At 42.8% G+C, this 13054-nt stretch overlaps 1 protein-coding gene across 19 annotated transcripts in view; it reads right to left on the reverse strand.

The window, feature by feature from the left end:
* Positions 1 to 13054, reverse strand: part of SYNE1 (spectrin repeat containing nuclear envelope protein 1) — a 465530-nt gene that overhangs the window by 8233 nt on the left and 444243 nt on the right. For 15 of the 19 annotated variants that reach the window (XM_079939340.1, XM_079939347.1, XM_079939346.1 and 12 more), the window contains 9 exons: positions 12928 to 12996; positions 10956 to 11098; positions 9166 to 9292; positions 8168 to 8379; positions 6406 to 6606; positions 4993 to 5121; positions 3241 to 3453; positions 2124 to 2216; positions 672 to 730 (listed from right to left, as the gene is read on the reverse strand). In XM_079939340.1, coding sequence (XP_079795466.1) covers positions 672 to 730; positions 2124 to 2216; positions 3241 to 3453; positions 4993 to 5121; positions 6406 to 6606; positions 8168 to 8379; positions 9166 to 9292; positions 10956 to 11098; positions 12928 to 12996 — 1246 coding nt within the window. The remainder of the gene's footprint in view (positions 1 to 671; positions 731 to 2123; positions 2217 to 3240; positions 3454 to 4992; positions 5122 to 6405; positions 6607 to 8167; positions 8380 to 9165; positions 9293 to 10955; positions 11099 to 12927; positions 12997 to 13054) is intronic. The other 4 variants (XM_079939330.1, XM_079939348.1, XM_079939334.1 and 1 more) reach the window with 3 other exon arrangements.

The raw sequence follows: 13054 nt of genomic DNA on the forward strand, positions 1-13054 counted from the left end.
GGAGGTCCCCGGGGGGGCGGGGGCACTGACTGCTCTTGTTTCCAGAGTGAAAAGAGCTCGCCAAGTGTCAGGAAGGTGAGTGACTGAGTGTGCTGGCCGGAGAGAAATTTTAGGATAAGCAGAAGAGAGAAGGGGCTTAGAAATTTTAAGTAATACCAAATTAGGACTTGCCATTTTGAGAATCCAAAACCCACAATCTGGATAAAACACAAAAATAAAATAAAAAGCTGGGGGTGTTAGTATATTTTATTCAGATGTGTGGGTTCTGGGAATGGTAAAATAATTCACTGATCTATTACCTGACTCATTGTAAAATCTAGAAATAAAGAGGATGATAAAATTCTGCCATGAATCAAATTGCGCTGTGACATCAGCGATATCGAATCTTTACGAGCACACAGAATAAAAAACCATTGGATGAAGAGTCCCAGATGGCCTAGGTACAGTTAAACAAAATTTTGATGGGGTCCAAATATTTTACGCTCTGAGATTTTCTTGTACTTTCCACTTAGAAAAGTCTCTTCCAATTTATTAGGCGAGGGCGTGGACCTAAATGAGTAGTTTCTCAACTACCCTGAGGCAGACCAGATACAGGCCTACCTACATTCTGGACAATTTTCATCATCCTCTTGGAGTTCTAGAACAGTGTGGAAACCAGGAGAATAAGGTACCTGCTCTGTGGACTGTTGACAGAGGGTCCAGGCTGTGAGAGACTACATTTGCCTCGTGGCTGTTTGCAATGAACAGGGGTAAAGAAAGAAGAATGTTCAGTCCAGGCAAATAAAGACAAGCTACTGATGAAAATTAAACTAAAAGTTCAGCAAAGGAAATACAAATCAAATGAAATGATCAGTACCCATGAATCAAGGAAACTGGCTTTTCTTTTGATGAAGAAGTGAAATCAATTTACATCTATATTATACATCATTGAAGAAACATGGCGGTTTGCGCATTCACACCACAAGGGGTATATTTCCCTCACTTTTCATGGTAGAAACACAAATGACTTCACACTAGCCAAAGATCTCTGTATATTTACTTATAATAAATATAAAATTCAATACGCGTGCCATGTATTTCAAATATACCTTACATATTTTTCATCTTCTAGAACAATATTAAAATTCTTGGTAGATTAAAAATAATGGCAGTGTGAGATTATTCTGCGTAGAGCGATGAAGACCCAACAAGTTAAGCACTCAAGTTAAATAAAGCCTAAAATTTGACTCGAAAAGCCAGTATTCCTTCACATTCTTAAACTAGGATCTATAGGAAACTAGTGAATGTAGTAAAAAACAATCCTAAAAAGATAATAACATTTATCAGCATAGAACTTAAGTGTTTATAACAAGAAAAGTACAAATGAAACCAATACTTCTAAAAACTAAGGAAAATGGAATGATAATAAAAATGAATATAATCATAAAGCCAGACCAAAAAAAGGAACAAAATGGAAAACAAGCTTCTAATTACACAGAGAAATCAAGGTAGAGAGGGTAGCAGGGGTCAAATTGGTCTTTTTCTCCTCATTGTGTGCCAGTGAGACAGCCCCCCGACAGGCCTGGCGGTGAGTCACCTTGAGTTGTTGCCACTCTGGGGGCAATACGATCGCCCCAAACCTTCAAGACCACCTTCGGGAGTGTCTTTGCTTGAGGGTCAACAGAACCTCCATTTGTCTTATAAACTCAATGGTCTCATGAGATGCTTGCAGTTTTGTCCACCTCTGGCTGAGGCACCCTTTTAAGTGGATGCTACTTTTTTTGGGTGGACTGTGGCGGAGGGGGTTTGAAGGGAGGGGCCACCAAAGGGACAAGGGAGCACTGCTCTAGAGATGGCCCTGTGAGCACGAAAACTAATCTGCCTCCCTGCATACCAACCAAACGTTGAACCTGATTCTTTTGAAAAACAGAACTGCTCTTTCCATTCCTGAGTGCATGTGGGGAGGGTTTGAGGCAGGGCTGAGGAAACAGAGCTTCTCTGCGTCACTGTGTGACAACCCCACGTTGTAGGGGGACTCCTGCTTTGCAAGGGGAGAGCCCGTGGACCCTGCGTGAGGTACCAAGACTGTCACGCCCCAGTGGTCCCTCCCGTGGGGCAACTGAAAATGACCAGTGGAAAGTTACCGTTTTCTGCCTGTTTGGGCTACTTCTTCCTGATGTAGGACTCACAGATCCTGAGGTGTCCAGTTCATCAGCAGAAGACCAGGAAGACAAATCCTACGTGGGAAATAGATTCTCTTAATGATTCCATGTCCCAGAGCCACGATGGCTTTGTGATCTGCAAGTACTTCCCACCCCATCCCTATCTATCCCTCAACCCATTCCCTGGGAAAAACAGAATCAGATGACCGCAGGAAGAACAGAACCTAATACTTCTGGTGCGTTGGGCTTTCCAGGTTGTGAGTCTGGCCCTTCTGGAAGATACAGGCGGAGCTTTGTTATTACTGGGCCGCTTGGAGTTTTATTATTTCTTAATGACATGGACGGGAGAATGGGTTGAAGTGAAGGGGGTAAAGGAATCTGCCTTACAGCTGCAGGGTGCTCAGGCAGGAGAGAAACCAAATCGTTTGCGTTAGAAACAAAAGATTGTCAGTCACCCAGGAGCCTGCCTTTTAGCATCAGAGAAACTGTATTGCTGCTGGTACCGCTGTTATTGTGAGTAGGTGGTTCTTTTGCCTGCAACATGTTTGTGTGTTCATAACAGATTTCACAATTGAACGTTTGCAATCTTACCTGCAAATGCATTTCTTAAAACCAACAATATTACCATGCAGTAAATTTAAAAATAAATAACAGATAAATAAATAGATAAACAAATAAAAGTGAACACTGAACATTTTGTATGATTTAACCGCCAGCTAAGGAGACTTCATAGCTTCTAAGGTTTGAATATGAAACTCATATGCAACAGTTGGTTGTGACCTACTCTCGCAGTGTTACTGAAAGCACATGAATTCTTAAATAAACTGGGTAAAGTAAAATGCCACAGTAGTGGTGGTAATAGTGTTAGCAGTAACAATTACAGGAGGTTTTTTGGATGTAACAGAATCAAAAGTAGTGTCCTATTATAAAAGTTTTTGAGTTACTTTTTAATTTTGAGCCAGACTTATAAGAGCAGTGATTGAGAGGGGACACTCTAGTCTCACAAGTACTACATTCAGAGTCTCTAAAATGGATAAAGATGGTGCTTGTTTGGTCTCCTGTAGGACATGCTACACAATGACTTCTGTTGAGAGCTTACCTGCTGACTGCTTGACATGTCTAATAACTTCTCCAGCTCCTTGATATGATGACTGACCTCCTTCAGGAGAAGTTTGAGCCGATTTCCAATCACATGCACTTTTTCTTTGGCTTCTAAACAGTCTGTGCCTTCAGCGTTCACCAATAGTTGGCGAGACATGTCTTGCAGTGAGGCCACTTTGAGCTGGGATTCCAACAGCTCATGCCTTATTTGCTATGAATATCATAAGAAATATTTTTCTAAGAATTTTCAATAATTCGAGAAAGTTCCAAAGGTGCACAATGACATCATTTTAACTTAGTGGACAATTAGACCTGAGCATCAGAATGCTGTGCTCACACAAGGACAGATGCAGCAGCCCATGACATTTGGGAATCAGGGACCTCTGTTCTAATCCTGCCTCTGCCCAAATGTATCCTATAAGACCCCTGAATCTTTCTGATCTCAGTTTTCTCATTTGGTAAAATGATGACATTAATTCCTGCCGGGTCCACAGTAAGTATCACTGGAAGGTTCAAACTGGTGAATGTATGTTGAAGTATTTAACATATAAAGTGTTATGCAAATGAGACATAAACTATTCTTTTAAAAAGAGAAGTAAAACATTAACATATAAATATAGAAAAACTCAAGTATGTGGAGGTATACTCAGATAGCTATTCAAGAGTTTTAAAAAGATATATGGGTGATTCATCACTCACAACTTAAGGTCTGAGGTCAGAAGTCTAGTAAAAATTCAGCTGCATAGCTATTTCCTCCTGGTTTCTAAGACCTTTGTGATACTGAACTAAAAGCTGACAATTCTGTTAGGTCTGTGCGAGCGCTAAATGTTAAGAAACAGCATTTTAAAAATACAGAAAGTGACAAAATGCAAATCATTTTCTCCTAATGGAACTCAAATATGCTTCTTTATCTTCTATAAAATCACTTAAGCACACCGTACATTATATTGTCCAAAGTTCTTTTCATAAGAATCTATACAGAAATCCTGTAAATTTCCTTTTGAATTTAACACTAGAAAAAGTTTCTTGCTCCTTGAGAATTGGTTTGTTTCCTTTTAGTCAGGTAATAAAAATCATTTAACTTTTCACGTTTCCCTTGTTGTCTTAGCTTTCAGAAAACTTGGTGCTCAGGTTAGTGTTGAATCCGTATACTTAATTCTTCTTAAGAAGTCTTAGCGGTCTCTATTCTAATTCCTTTAATTATCAGCCACCCAATATATTCTTGGGATGTAGATTCAACACATACAGTTTAAATTAAAAACAATTGTAGGGCTTCCCTGGTGGCGCAGTGGTTGAGAGTCCGCCTGCTGATGCAGGGGATACGGGTTCGTGCCCCGATCCGGGAAGATCCCACATGCCGCGGAGCGGCTGGGCCCGTGAGCCATGGCCGCTGAGCCTGCGCGTCCGGAGCCTGTGCTCCGCAACGGGAGAGGCCACAACAGTGAGAGGCCCGCGTACCGCAGAAAAACAAAGAAACAAACAAACAAAAAAAACCAAATGTAATCTGCCAAAGAGCTGCCTTGATAAAAACAAGCTAATTAAGATGAAGACCGTCTGAGATTTTTAGATGAGCAATGGCTTTAGAACCAGATTCTAAAGCTAATAGATATCATCTTCTATGTACATGTTTGCTTCACAGAGATGGGAAATCATGAGGGGTAAAGAAAGACTAAGAGATTATAATGTAAAAAGTAAATAAGTAGTACCAACTATAACATAACCAGATGCTGTCCAAGTCCACACGTCTTACCGTAAGCTGTTTGAGATGGTCCTGAAGTACCTCTGCATCAAGGTTAGAATCAACCGGCACAATTTCATTTTTCCTTCTGTCAATGTTCTCAAGCATAAGAAGCAAACCATGACTCATTTCATGGAAATCCTAAAAAAAACATGGAGCATAAAATCATTTTGAATGAGATATTTTTCTTTCCCTCATAGCTTAAATATCCATGCTTTACAATTCCTACCGTTGGTTTTAAGATCTTATACACAACTCCTTTCTAAGGAAGGCACTAGAGCTGTCGTAATTATCTGAGTTCATGCTCTTACCAAAAGCATCTAATTTATCACTCGAGGGAAAAACCAGACATAAGGAAAATTGGCATCAAAATGCTTAATTTCTAGGGCTATAATACTACATAGAGGGAAGCAGCTCTGCTCCTCTATCTTCCTCCTGTATTCAAATCTTCCCATCTTTGAAGGCCTAAATTCAATCCCATCTCTCCACGCGTCCAAGTGTTCACTTATTCAAGGTATAGTTACAGAAGATCTCCAACGTGGGAGGCGCTGTACTGGGAGGCAGTGCAGGGGTGAAACCACAGCTTGGGTACCTGCTTTCAAGGAGCTATTGTTACTCCTGGGGCACCTATAATCCTGGGCAACAGGCTTCCCATCCTGCTCAGCTTATAACCCAAACTCCTGGCCAGGACCCACCAAGCCCTGCATGATCTGCTTCCTGACCACCTCCCAGATCTTTCTCATCCCTTCCTTCCTCTCCGACTACTCTCTGATCACACTGGCCTTTCTTCTGTCTTTGAAGACACTAAGTCCTTTCCCGCTTCTGGGACTTGCCATCTGCTTGACCTCCTTCATGGCAACATCTTTCCAAGAATCAGCTCAAACATTCATAGAACTTCCCCAATCACCTTCGCAAAGTGCTTTTTTCGTTACTCTTATCATCAACATCTGTGAGTAGCTTGGTTAAACATTTATTTGCATTTTTATTGTCTGTCTTCCCCAACAAAAGCAGAGGCTGGGCTGTATCCTGCCTGCCTAGTGCAGTATCTGTAAACACCTGGCAAATAATTGTGGTCTGAATGGATGAGTAAAGATTTGTAATGCTCACTTGGATGTCCAAGAAATGTCTTTCTATGTGGTCAGAAAATACTGAATAAAGAATGAGTCGAAGGAGGAATGGTGAGGCTGAGATAAACATGTGGGAATAGTCTCTTGTTAGCTGTAAAGAAGTGGGGTCTTTGAACTCCTGGTCACATGTACAAATTCTCCAGTAAAATGAAAGCTTTGGGCACAAAGTTATCTCACTCAAATACTGACTTTGGAGAGTAACTGCATCCCCCTAGTGATCTGGATAAATCGAGTCACAGACTCAGCTACACTGGAAATGTTTGACTTCAGAGCACGGCCGGCCCAAAGCCCCACAGACCTGACACTGCATCAGCGCGTCCTGGAGAAGGCCCCGCCATTCCTCCAGCAGGGAGCACACGCGGTCCCAGCGGCCATTCATCTGGGACAAGCGACCCTGCAGATCCTGGCTCTCCTCACTGACAGTCTGAGTGAACTCGGAGCTGCACAGGTTGATGGAGAGGATGATGGCCTTGTGGTGGTCCACAGCTTTCTGGAGCTCCTGCAAAGAGAAAGGAGAACAATCAAACAAGGAAAATAACAATAACAATACTAAAGAAAAATAGTCTAAGACCTTTGGACATGCTTCACCCAAATTAAAAGATCCATTAATTAACACCGGCCTTAGCAGGATGGCTGGATGATACAGTGGGTGCACACCACTGGGAACCACACTGTAGTTAAAAGAGATGGATCAGATATGTACTTGACGATGCGAATGAATCTTCAGAAAATATGGTATAAAGTGAAAGAGAAACATTTATATGGGTGACAAAACAGCATGTATGTAATTTAAAATACATGTGCACACACAAATCCACATTTTTCATGAATATGTATGGAAAAAGAGTATGTGTTAAAATTTCAGAATGGTTGCCATGGCTTTGAGGAATTGGGATTAAGAAACAGTGGGGGAGGGCTTCCCTGGTGGCGCAGTGGTTGAGAGTCCGCCTGCCGATGCAGGGGATGCGGGTTTGTGCCCCGGTCCGGGAAGATCCCACATGCCGCGGAGCGCCTGGGCCCGTGAGTGAGCCATGGCCGCTGAGCCTGCGCGTCCGGAGCCTGTGCTCCGCAACGGGAGAGGCCATAACAGTGAGAGGCCCGTGTATGGCAAAAAAAAAAAAAGAAGTTTGAGCATCTGTGGGGAAGACTCATTTCACTGTTTGAAAATTTAAAACAAAACAACTAAAACAAGGCAGAAATACAGCACCCCAAAAGAAACAGCATACAGAGAAACCAGGGAGAAACAAAGGCAGTTAATCCTTGAGCCTGGAGGGCCCGGTAGCCCTCCTCTTCTGAGGAAGAGCACAGCTTGACGTTCTCCAAACAAAAAGGCAGGACCAAGAGACCTATTAAAAAGAAACCGAGCTCTCCATCCACAGTATGTTTACAAAAGTCTCCACATATCAATGCATTTCAACAGCTGGGCTGAGAAGGATTTTTAAGATCTAGAGAGGGAGTTAAAAGAGGTTATCTTGTGCACTACACCCGTCCAGGTCAAAATCAAATGCAAACGTCACGTGTTTTACTGCGATTACTCCACGGGTTTTGTTTGCTTGGATTCATTTCACCGAAAATTGCTTCTGCCACTATTATAATCTATTTCAGAAGTTCTGCTGATTCCGGAATGTCAAGTGGCTTCCTTGGGTCTCCATAAACTCACACGTATACGATCTGGGAGGGGACTCCTCTCCAGCTCTAGATATAGACGTGTAGGACCCTGGACATAGCTGTATTTCCTTTAAAAGAGGTTAATTAGGTCCCAGAGGTACCTGGATGTTTCATGAAACTTTAATTGGTCATTTCTTAGCTACCAATTCATTAAATCATGACTATTTTCATGGGGCTGGTTCTGCAACGCAGTCCAGCTCTCAACCCTTCCAAGCCTTCCTATAAACACTCTGATCTGGGGTGGCTGGGGAAGCGTTCGTGTCCGTTTGTGCTGAACATTCCCCCGCTGCTGTGTGACTGCACAACAGGCCAGGGCTAGTGGTTTCATCTGACCGGGCACGCCACGTGGCAGCGTTCTGTCCGGCGCTGCGGGAAAGGCCAAGGGTAGCTACCTTGAGTTTTTTGATCTGAAGCGCGATGGGCTGGATATCAGTGCTGCGTTGCCGGCGCTGAAGCTGTTCCAGGTCCTCCTCCGTCTCCTGCAGCCAGGTCAGCACGCGGCTCAGGTCCGAGTGAAACTGCTGCCACCTCTGGGGATTCTGTTTCCTCCTCAGCTCCTTGCTCAGGGCCTGCGCCTGGAGGAGCTCCCAGCGGTCAATCACACCTGGCAAGACAGCACACGCACAGGAGAGCGAGGGATCATCCTCCACGGAGAACGTTTAGGAAGTGTTTGAAACCTACATGAGTGGCTAACTTTAAAACAGCAACAGAAAGAAAGTAATGCCTCTGGGCATTTCTGTTGCCATCAGCTGTAAATAACAGTACGGTGGGGCTTCCCTGGTGGTGCAGTGGTTGAGAGTCCACCTGCCGATGCAGGGGATGCGGGTTCGTGCCCCGGTCCGGGAAGATCCCACATGCCGCGGAGCGGCTGGGCCCATGAGCCATGGCCGCTGAGCCTGCGCGTCTGGAGCCTGTGCTCCGCAACGGGAGGGGCCACAACAGTGAGAGGCCCGCATACCGCAAAAAAAAAACCAAAAAAAACCAAACAAAAAGAACAGTATGGTGGCTGTGTTTTTTCTATCTGCATTTTTAATGATAATGGAGAAAACATATTAACTACCTAAGATTTAACATTGTAAGGAGCTTTAAGAAGTAATAAGCATGAAAGTGGGTGAAGATAACATTCAACTCTTGGTTTCCTTCTGCAGGAAAGCTCTGAGGGTGTACAGAGCACACACAGAAGATTCCTGACTAGTGATTAGAGACGGTGCCTTAAAATACATGGGACATGGGAAAAAAACCACTGTGATTATTTTCACCTCCCGCTCTGTCCCCAGAGATCATTGTAACATGGAGGAAAGTTCTCAGGATAGACCAGTGTAGAATGAGGTCAGTGGCACAGTGGAACTCGGGGGCAACGAGGTGCTTCGAGATCTTCTATTTCACTCACCAGCTGTTTGGGTTTCGGTGCTATTCAGGTTAACAAAGCCTGGAAAATGCTCCTCTTCCTCTGTCAGTTTGTGTTCCAGTCTTTTCACTGAGTCTATACTGCCGCTGCATTCACCCAGCAGTTTCATCTGTTTAGATACAGAAAAGAGGTCCCCGTCACAAAATACTCAAATTGTCATGAGTGCAAGAACTCCTGGAGAAAATATCTTTGGAGTTCCTCAAAAAGGGCAGTAGCTGTGCGCTACTTCTCTATAAAGAGTAAGCCGTTCTGCTGAAAACAGAAAAGTCAAGTTCAAAAACATGCTTCTTAAACATGTGACACATTCACGTTTACATAAAGCAATGCCTTGAAGATATACTTGGCACACGTGGTTTTGCATAAGTCTCCAAAATTTCTTTTAAAATTTATGAATCAAAACAGACTACACCGATCTGGGATTTAACACTCAGAGCCCCCAGCTGGCAATACAATATATAGTTTTTGGCAAGCTGCCCTTTTTCTTCAACTGAAGGGCGGGAAGCGTAATATTACCACAAATCTCAAAGGGACATTTATTTGTATTAAAATACTTAAAAGAATAAAACAATATTAAAGCCAGCTGTTTCATGAGAAAATTTAAGCAATGGTTAATAGATACTAAGGGAATAAATTCTAACATCAGAAGAAAAGCTTCCAACTCCGTGTTTAATATCACGCACAGTATTCAAAGATTAAAAGAACAAATCATTTCAAGACACTCCTGCTATACTGATCAGAACGTTTTCTTTCAAAGCCTTTAACAAATTACATTGCTATTAAGTTACTTTGATTGCTTTTGATTGGTGTTAAGTATAACCTCAGTGATGTCAGCATGCTCATTGCGAAATTATATTTTTAAAAAAGAGGTTTCACTATGATAGAAGTCAGTAAAATAGGCCAAACTGGACAGGAAGTAAGCTCATGATTAATTAGTCTTCTGTGATTGTGAGGATATTAACGTTAGCGGATATAACCAGAATGGTTCTCTCTCCTGGTTTCAAAAAAGCAGTACGTGGGTGTTGTCATTAGGCTTAAGGAAATTAATTTTTCTTTCCTTTTACAGAGCGGTCTTTTGGGTATGAAAAGAAATGATATGAGGCATAGAAGAGATTTACTTTCAAATCCTCTTGCGTAAGTATGTGTAGGAAAACAGGTAATTCTCCGAGAAAAGTTATTCGGTCAGTAACTTAAGCAGAGCAAATCAAGTTATTACTTTACAAAAAGCTTCGACAATGGAACTGGTAATACACACAATCTCTTGCCATCTTTTCCCCAAACCTCTCTTGTTAGTCAGAACCGTTTTCTCCAGAATGAACATACAAATAACAGAGCATAAAAAAAGTCCCAAGATCATCAAGTGACTCAAGACACCTAGGAAGAGAACTCAAACAATTCCGTGTTAGTAATCTACCAGCTAAACTCTGCGGCTCCAAGGATATCCTTGGTCAGAAAATCACCAGCTGAGTTTGGAAAAATGCCGAAGCCCTTTCCAGAGCCAAAGCATTTGGTTGCTTTCAATTAAATGGATTTCACTCAGTTCTCCGTGTAAAGGACCAGGCTGGTCATTAGGGTGGATCAGTGGGTCTGAGCACAGACCAGTTTTGCTCAAAAGGTAATCGACTAACAGGGCTTTGTTTCGCACACACATGAGTTCAAGGGCAGCTTGGTACGTGGAGAGCCGACACAACCCTCGTGCCACAGATGGACTGTTCTTTGTCACACGAGTGTGATTACCAGGTATGTGTCAGGATCATGAGGGTCCGGATACTCACATAGCCTCTGTAGCTGGAGTCTAGCTCTGGTCCTGCGGGAGTTTTGCTGTGGATAATATTCTCCATTTGCTGCATCTGAAAGTGGCTGTCATCCAGGGCTTTGCCCAGTTGTTGGATCTGTGACTCCAAGGTGCTAGGATCCCCTGCAGTGTCGACCATAAGAATCTTTACAAGCTTGACATTCAAGGAGATGGTTAAGAAATTCTACAGCTAAGGCAGTAGAGAGATGGTACGTGTGTGGGTCATCATAGAGCACATTTAGTACTGACATGGTGGTGGGTTAGGAGTTCGAATTACCAGACCAATGAATGTGCTTGACCAAGAGTCCAAGCAGACTGGGTGTCGCAAAAGGGGCCTGTGGGGGGTTCTAACAGCCCGTGCTTCTGCTCCCTCTTCTGGCTCATCCCCTGAAAACTGCGTGTTGTTAGCGTTCTAAAGACCTCAGGTGGTGGCTTCTGCTCCCCAGTAACTAGGAGGCAGTTACATCTCAGGCTCCCTCTGCAGTCACTTATCAAACAGAAAAAGACACACCCTCTAATTTTCCTTTCTGCATCTCAGTAGAAGATAGTGCCTCTGAAGTCCCAGGTGGCTGCATCGTTCACTTAAGGTGGGACTTCAAGGGAACCAAGAAAAGACTAGCTCAGGATGGGTACGTGTGGAGGTACCAAACTAGCAACGGCTTGCTTTTGTATGGTAAATCTCTGTACCTCCCTCTCAAATTTGTTCTAAAACTTAAACTGCTTTTAAGAAATAAAATTATGCAAAATAAAAAAAGATGAATAATGAAAAAAAAAATCAGGAGAAAGCTAAGATTTTACCATTGCCATCCAGGTATGTTCTCACTCACAGCGTAGAACTTCTAGCTCATCTCCTCTGAGAGATGTGACATCCTTTTGCAAAATTATTGTGTGTGTGTGTGTGTGTGTGTGTGTGTGTATTACAGTCTTTGAATTCAACAAGAACATTGATCATCAGAGTGAAGCTAGCATAGGGTGAAAGCAGAATAAATATTAGTAAGCTTTATTAATTGTTTTTTTGGAAAAAAGACCTTCTAAATACACCTGGAAGAGGTTTCTCACTGGGAATCACTCAGGCAGTAACCATTTCAGTAATGCTACCTTATTTCCCGTCCTTTGCTTTTCTGCAAAAACCAAAGTGTAAACTAATAAACTCACAATTCAATATCCTATCACTGTGGTCAAACCCTATTCTCTCCAATGTCCTCCAAATTACTGACCCTGAGCTACAGTTTGTCTAGAGCAACATTAAGCAAAACGGGTTCCATTTTCCTTTCTTTAAGCCTTCTTGTTTCAGGAATAGTTCTGTCCTTAAAGGAAAATCTAATTCTTTTTTTTTTTTTTTTGAAAATCTAAGTCTTAAGATACTGTGGAATACATTCTCATGTCAAATTGCTTTATGGCGTGGTAAGACTCATTAAACTAAAAGTATAATATTTTAGAGCTGAATATCTGATTTCACCTCTTGTCCTATATGGGACCCCTGAGATCAGGAGGATGAATGGTGGGCCTGAGGTCACACATATAGGCTGGTGGACTTGGGACCAGATCCTTGAGCCCTGATTCCTCAGCCAGAGGTGGGTCTGCAAGCCGTCCTCGAAGTCAAGCAGCCAGACCTGCTACAACCAAGCAGGTCACTAAAGCACCAGTGCTAAGACTAGTGTTTCCATCTCCTATTTTCTGCCATTAATGGGCATCACAGGTTACACGTACTGAGAGTGATTACCATTTAGCAAGCTGAGCAGTTGCCTTATTGCACTTGATTATTGGAATGTTATTCTTGGTGTCGATCAACCAATGTTTTGGTTTTCGTTTCTGAGACAGCAGTCAGAGAGGAAGTGCTGCCTCCACATGCTGTTGGCACAGAGCTGTGAGAGGTACAGTAGATGTGCTGGGAGAGAAGGAGGCTTGTTACAGGTGAGGGACAGAGGTGCACTTTAGCTTTTGGTGCCTACCAGAGGGATTTCTGATTGCACTTTCTGTGAGTTTAACATAGGCCTCGGGACTTTCGGGGATCGTTACATCTGCAAAAAGAGCACACAGTCTAAGTTGACAGCTAAGGTCTGGAAACCTTGATCCGCG

This window comes from Stenella coeruleoalba, assembly GCF_951394435.1.
Source record: "Stenella coeruleoalba genome assembly, chromosome: 12".
Taxonomy (NCBI): Eukaryota; Metazoa; Chordata; class Mammalia; order Artiodactyla; family Delphinidae; genus Stenella; species Stenella coeruleoalba.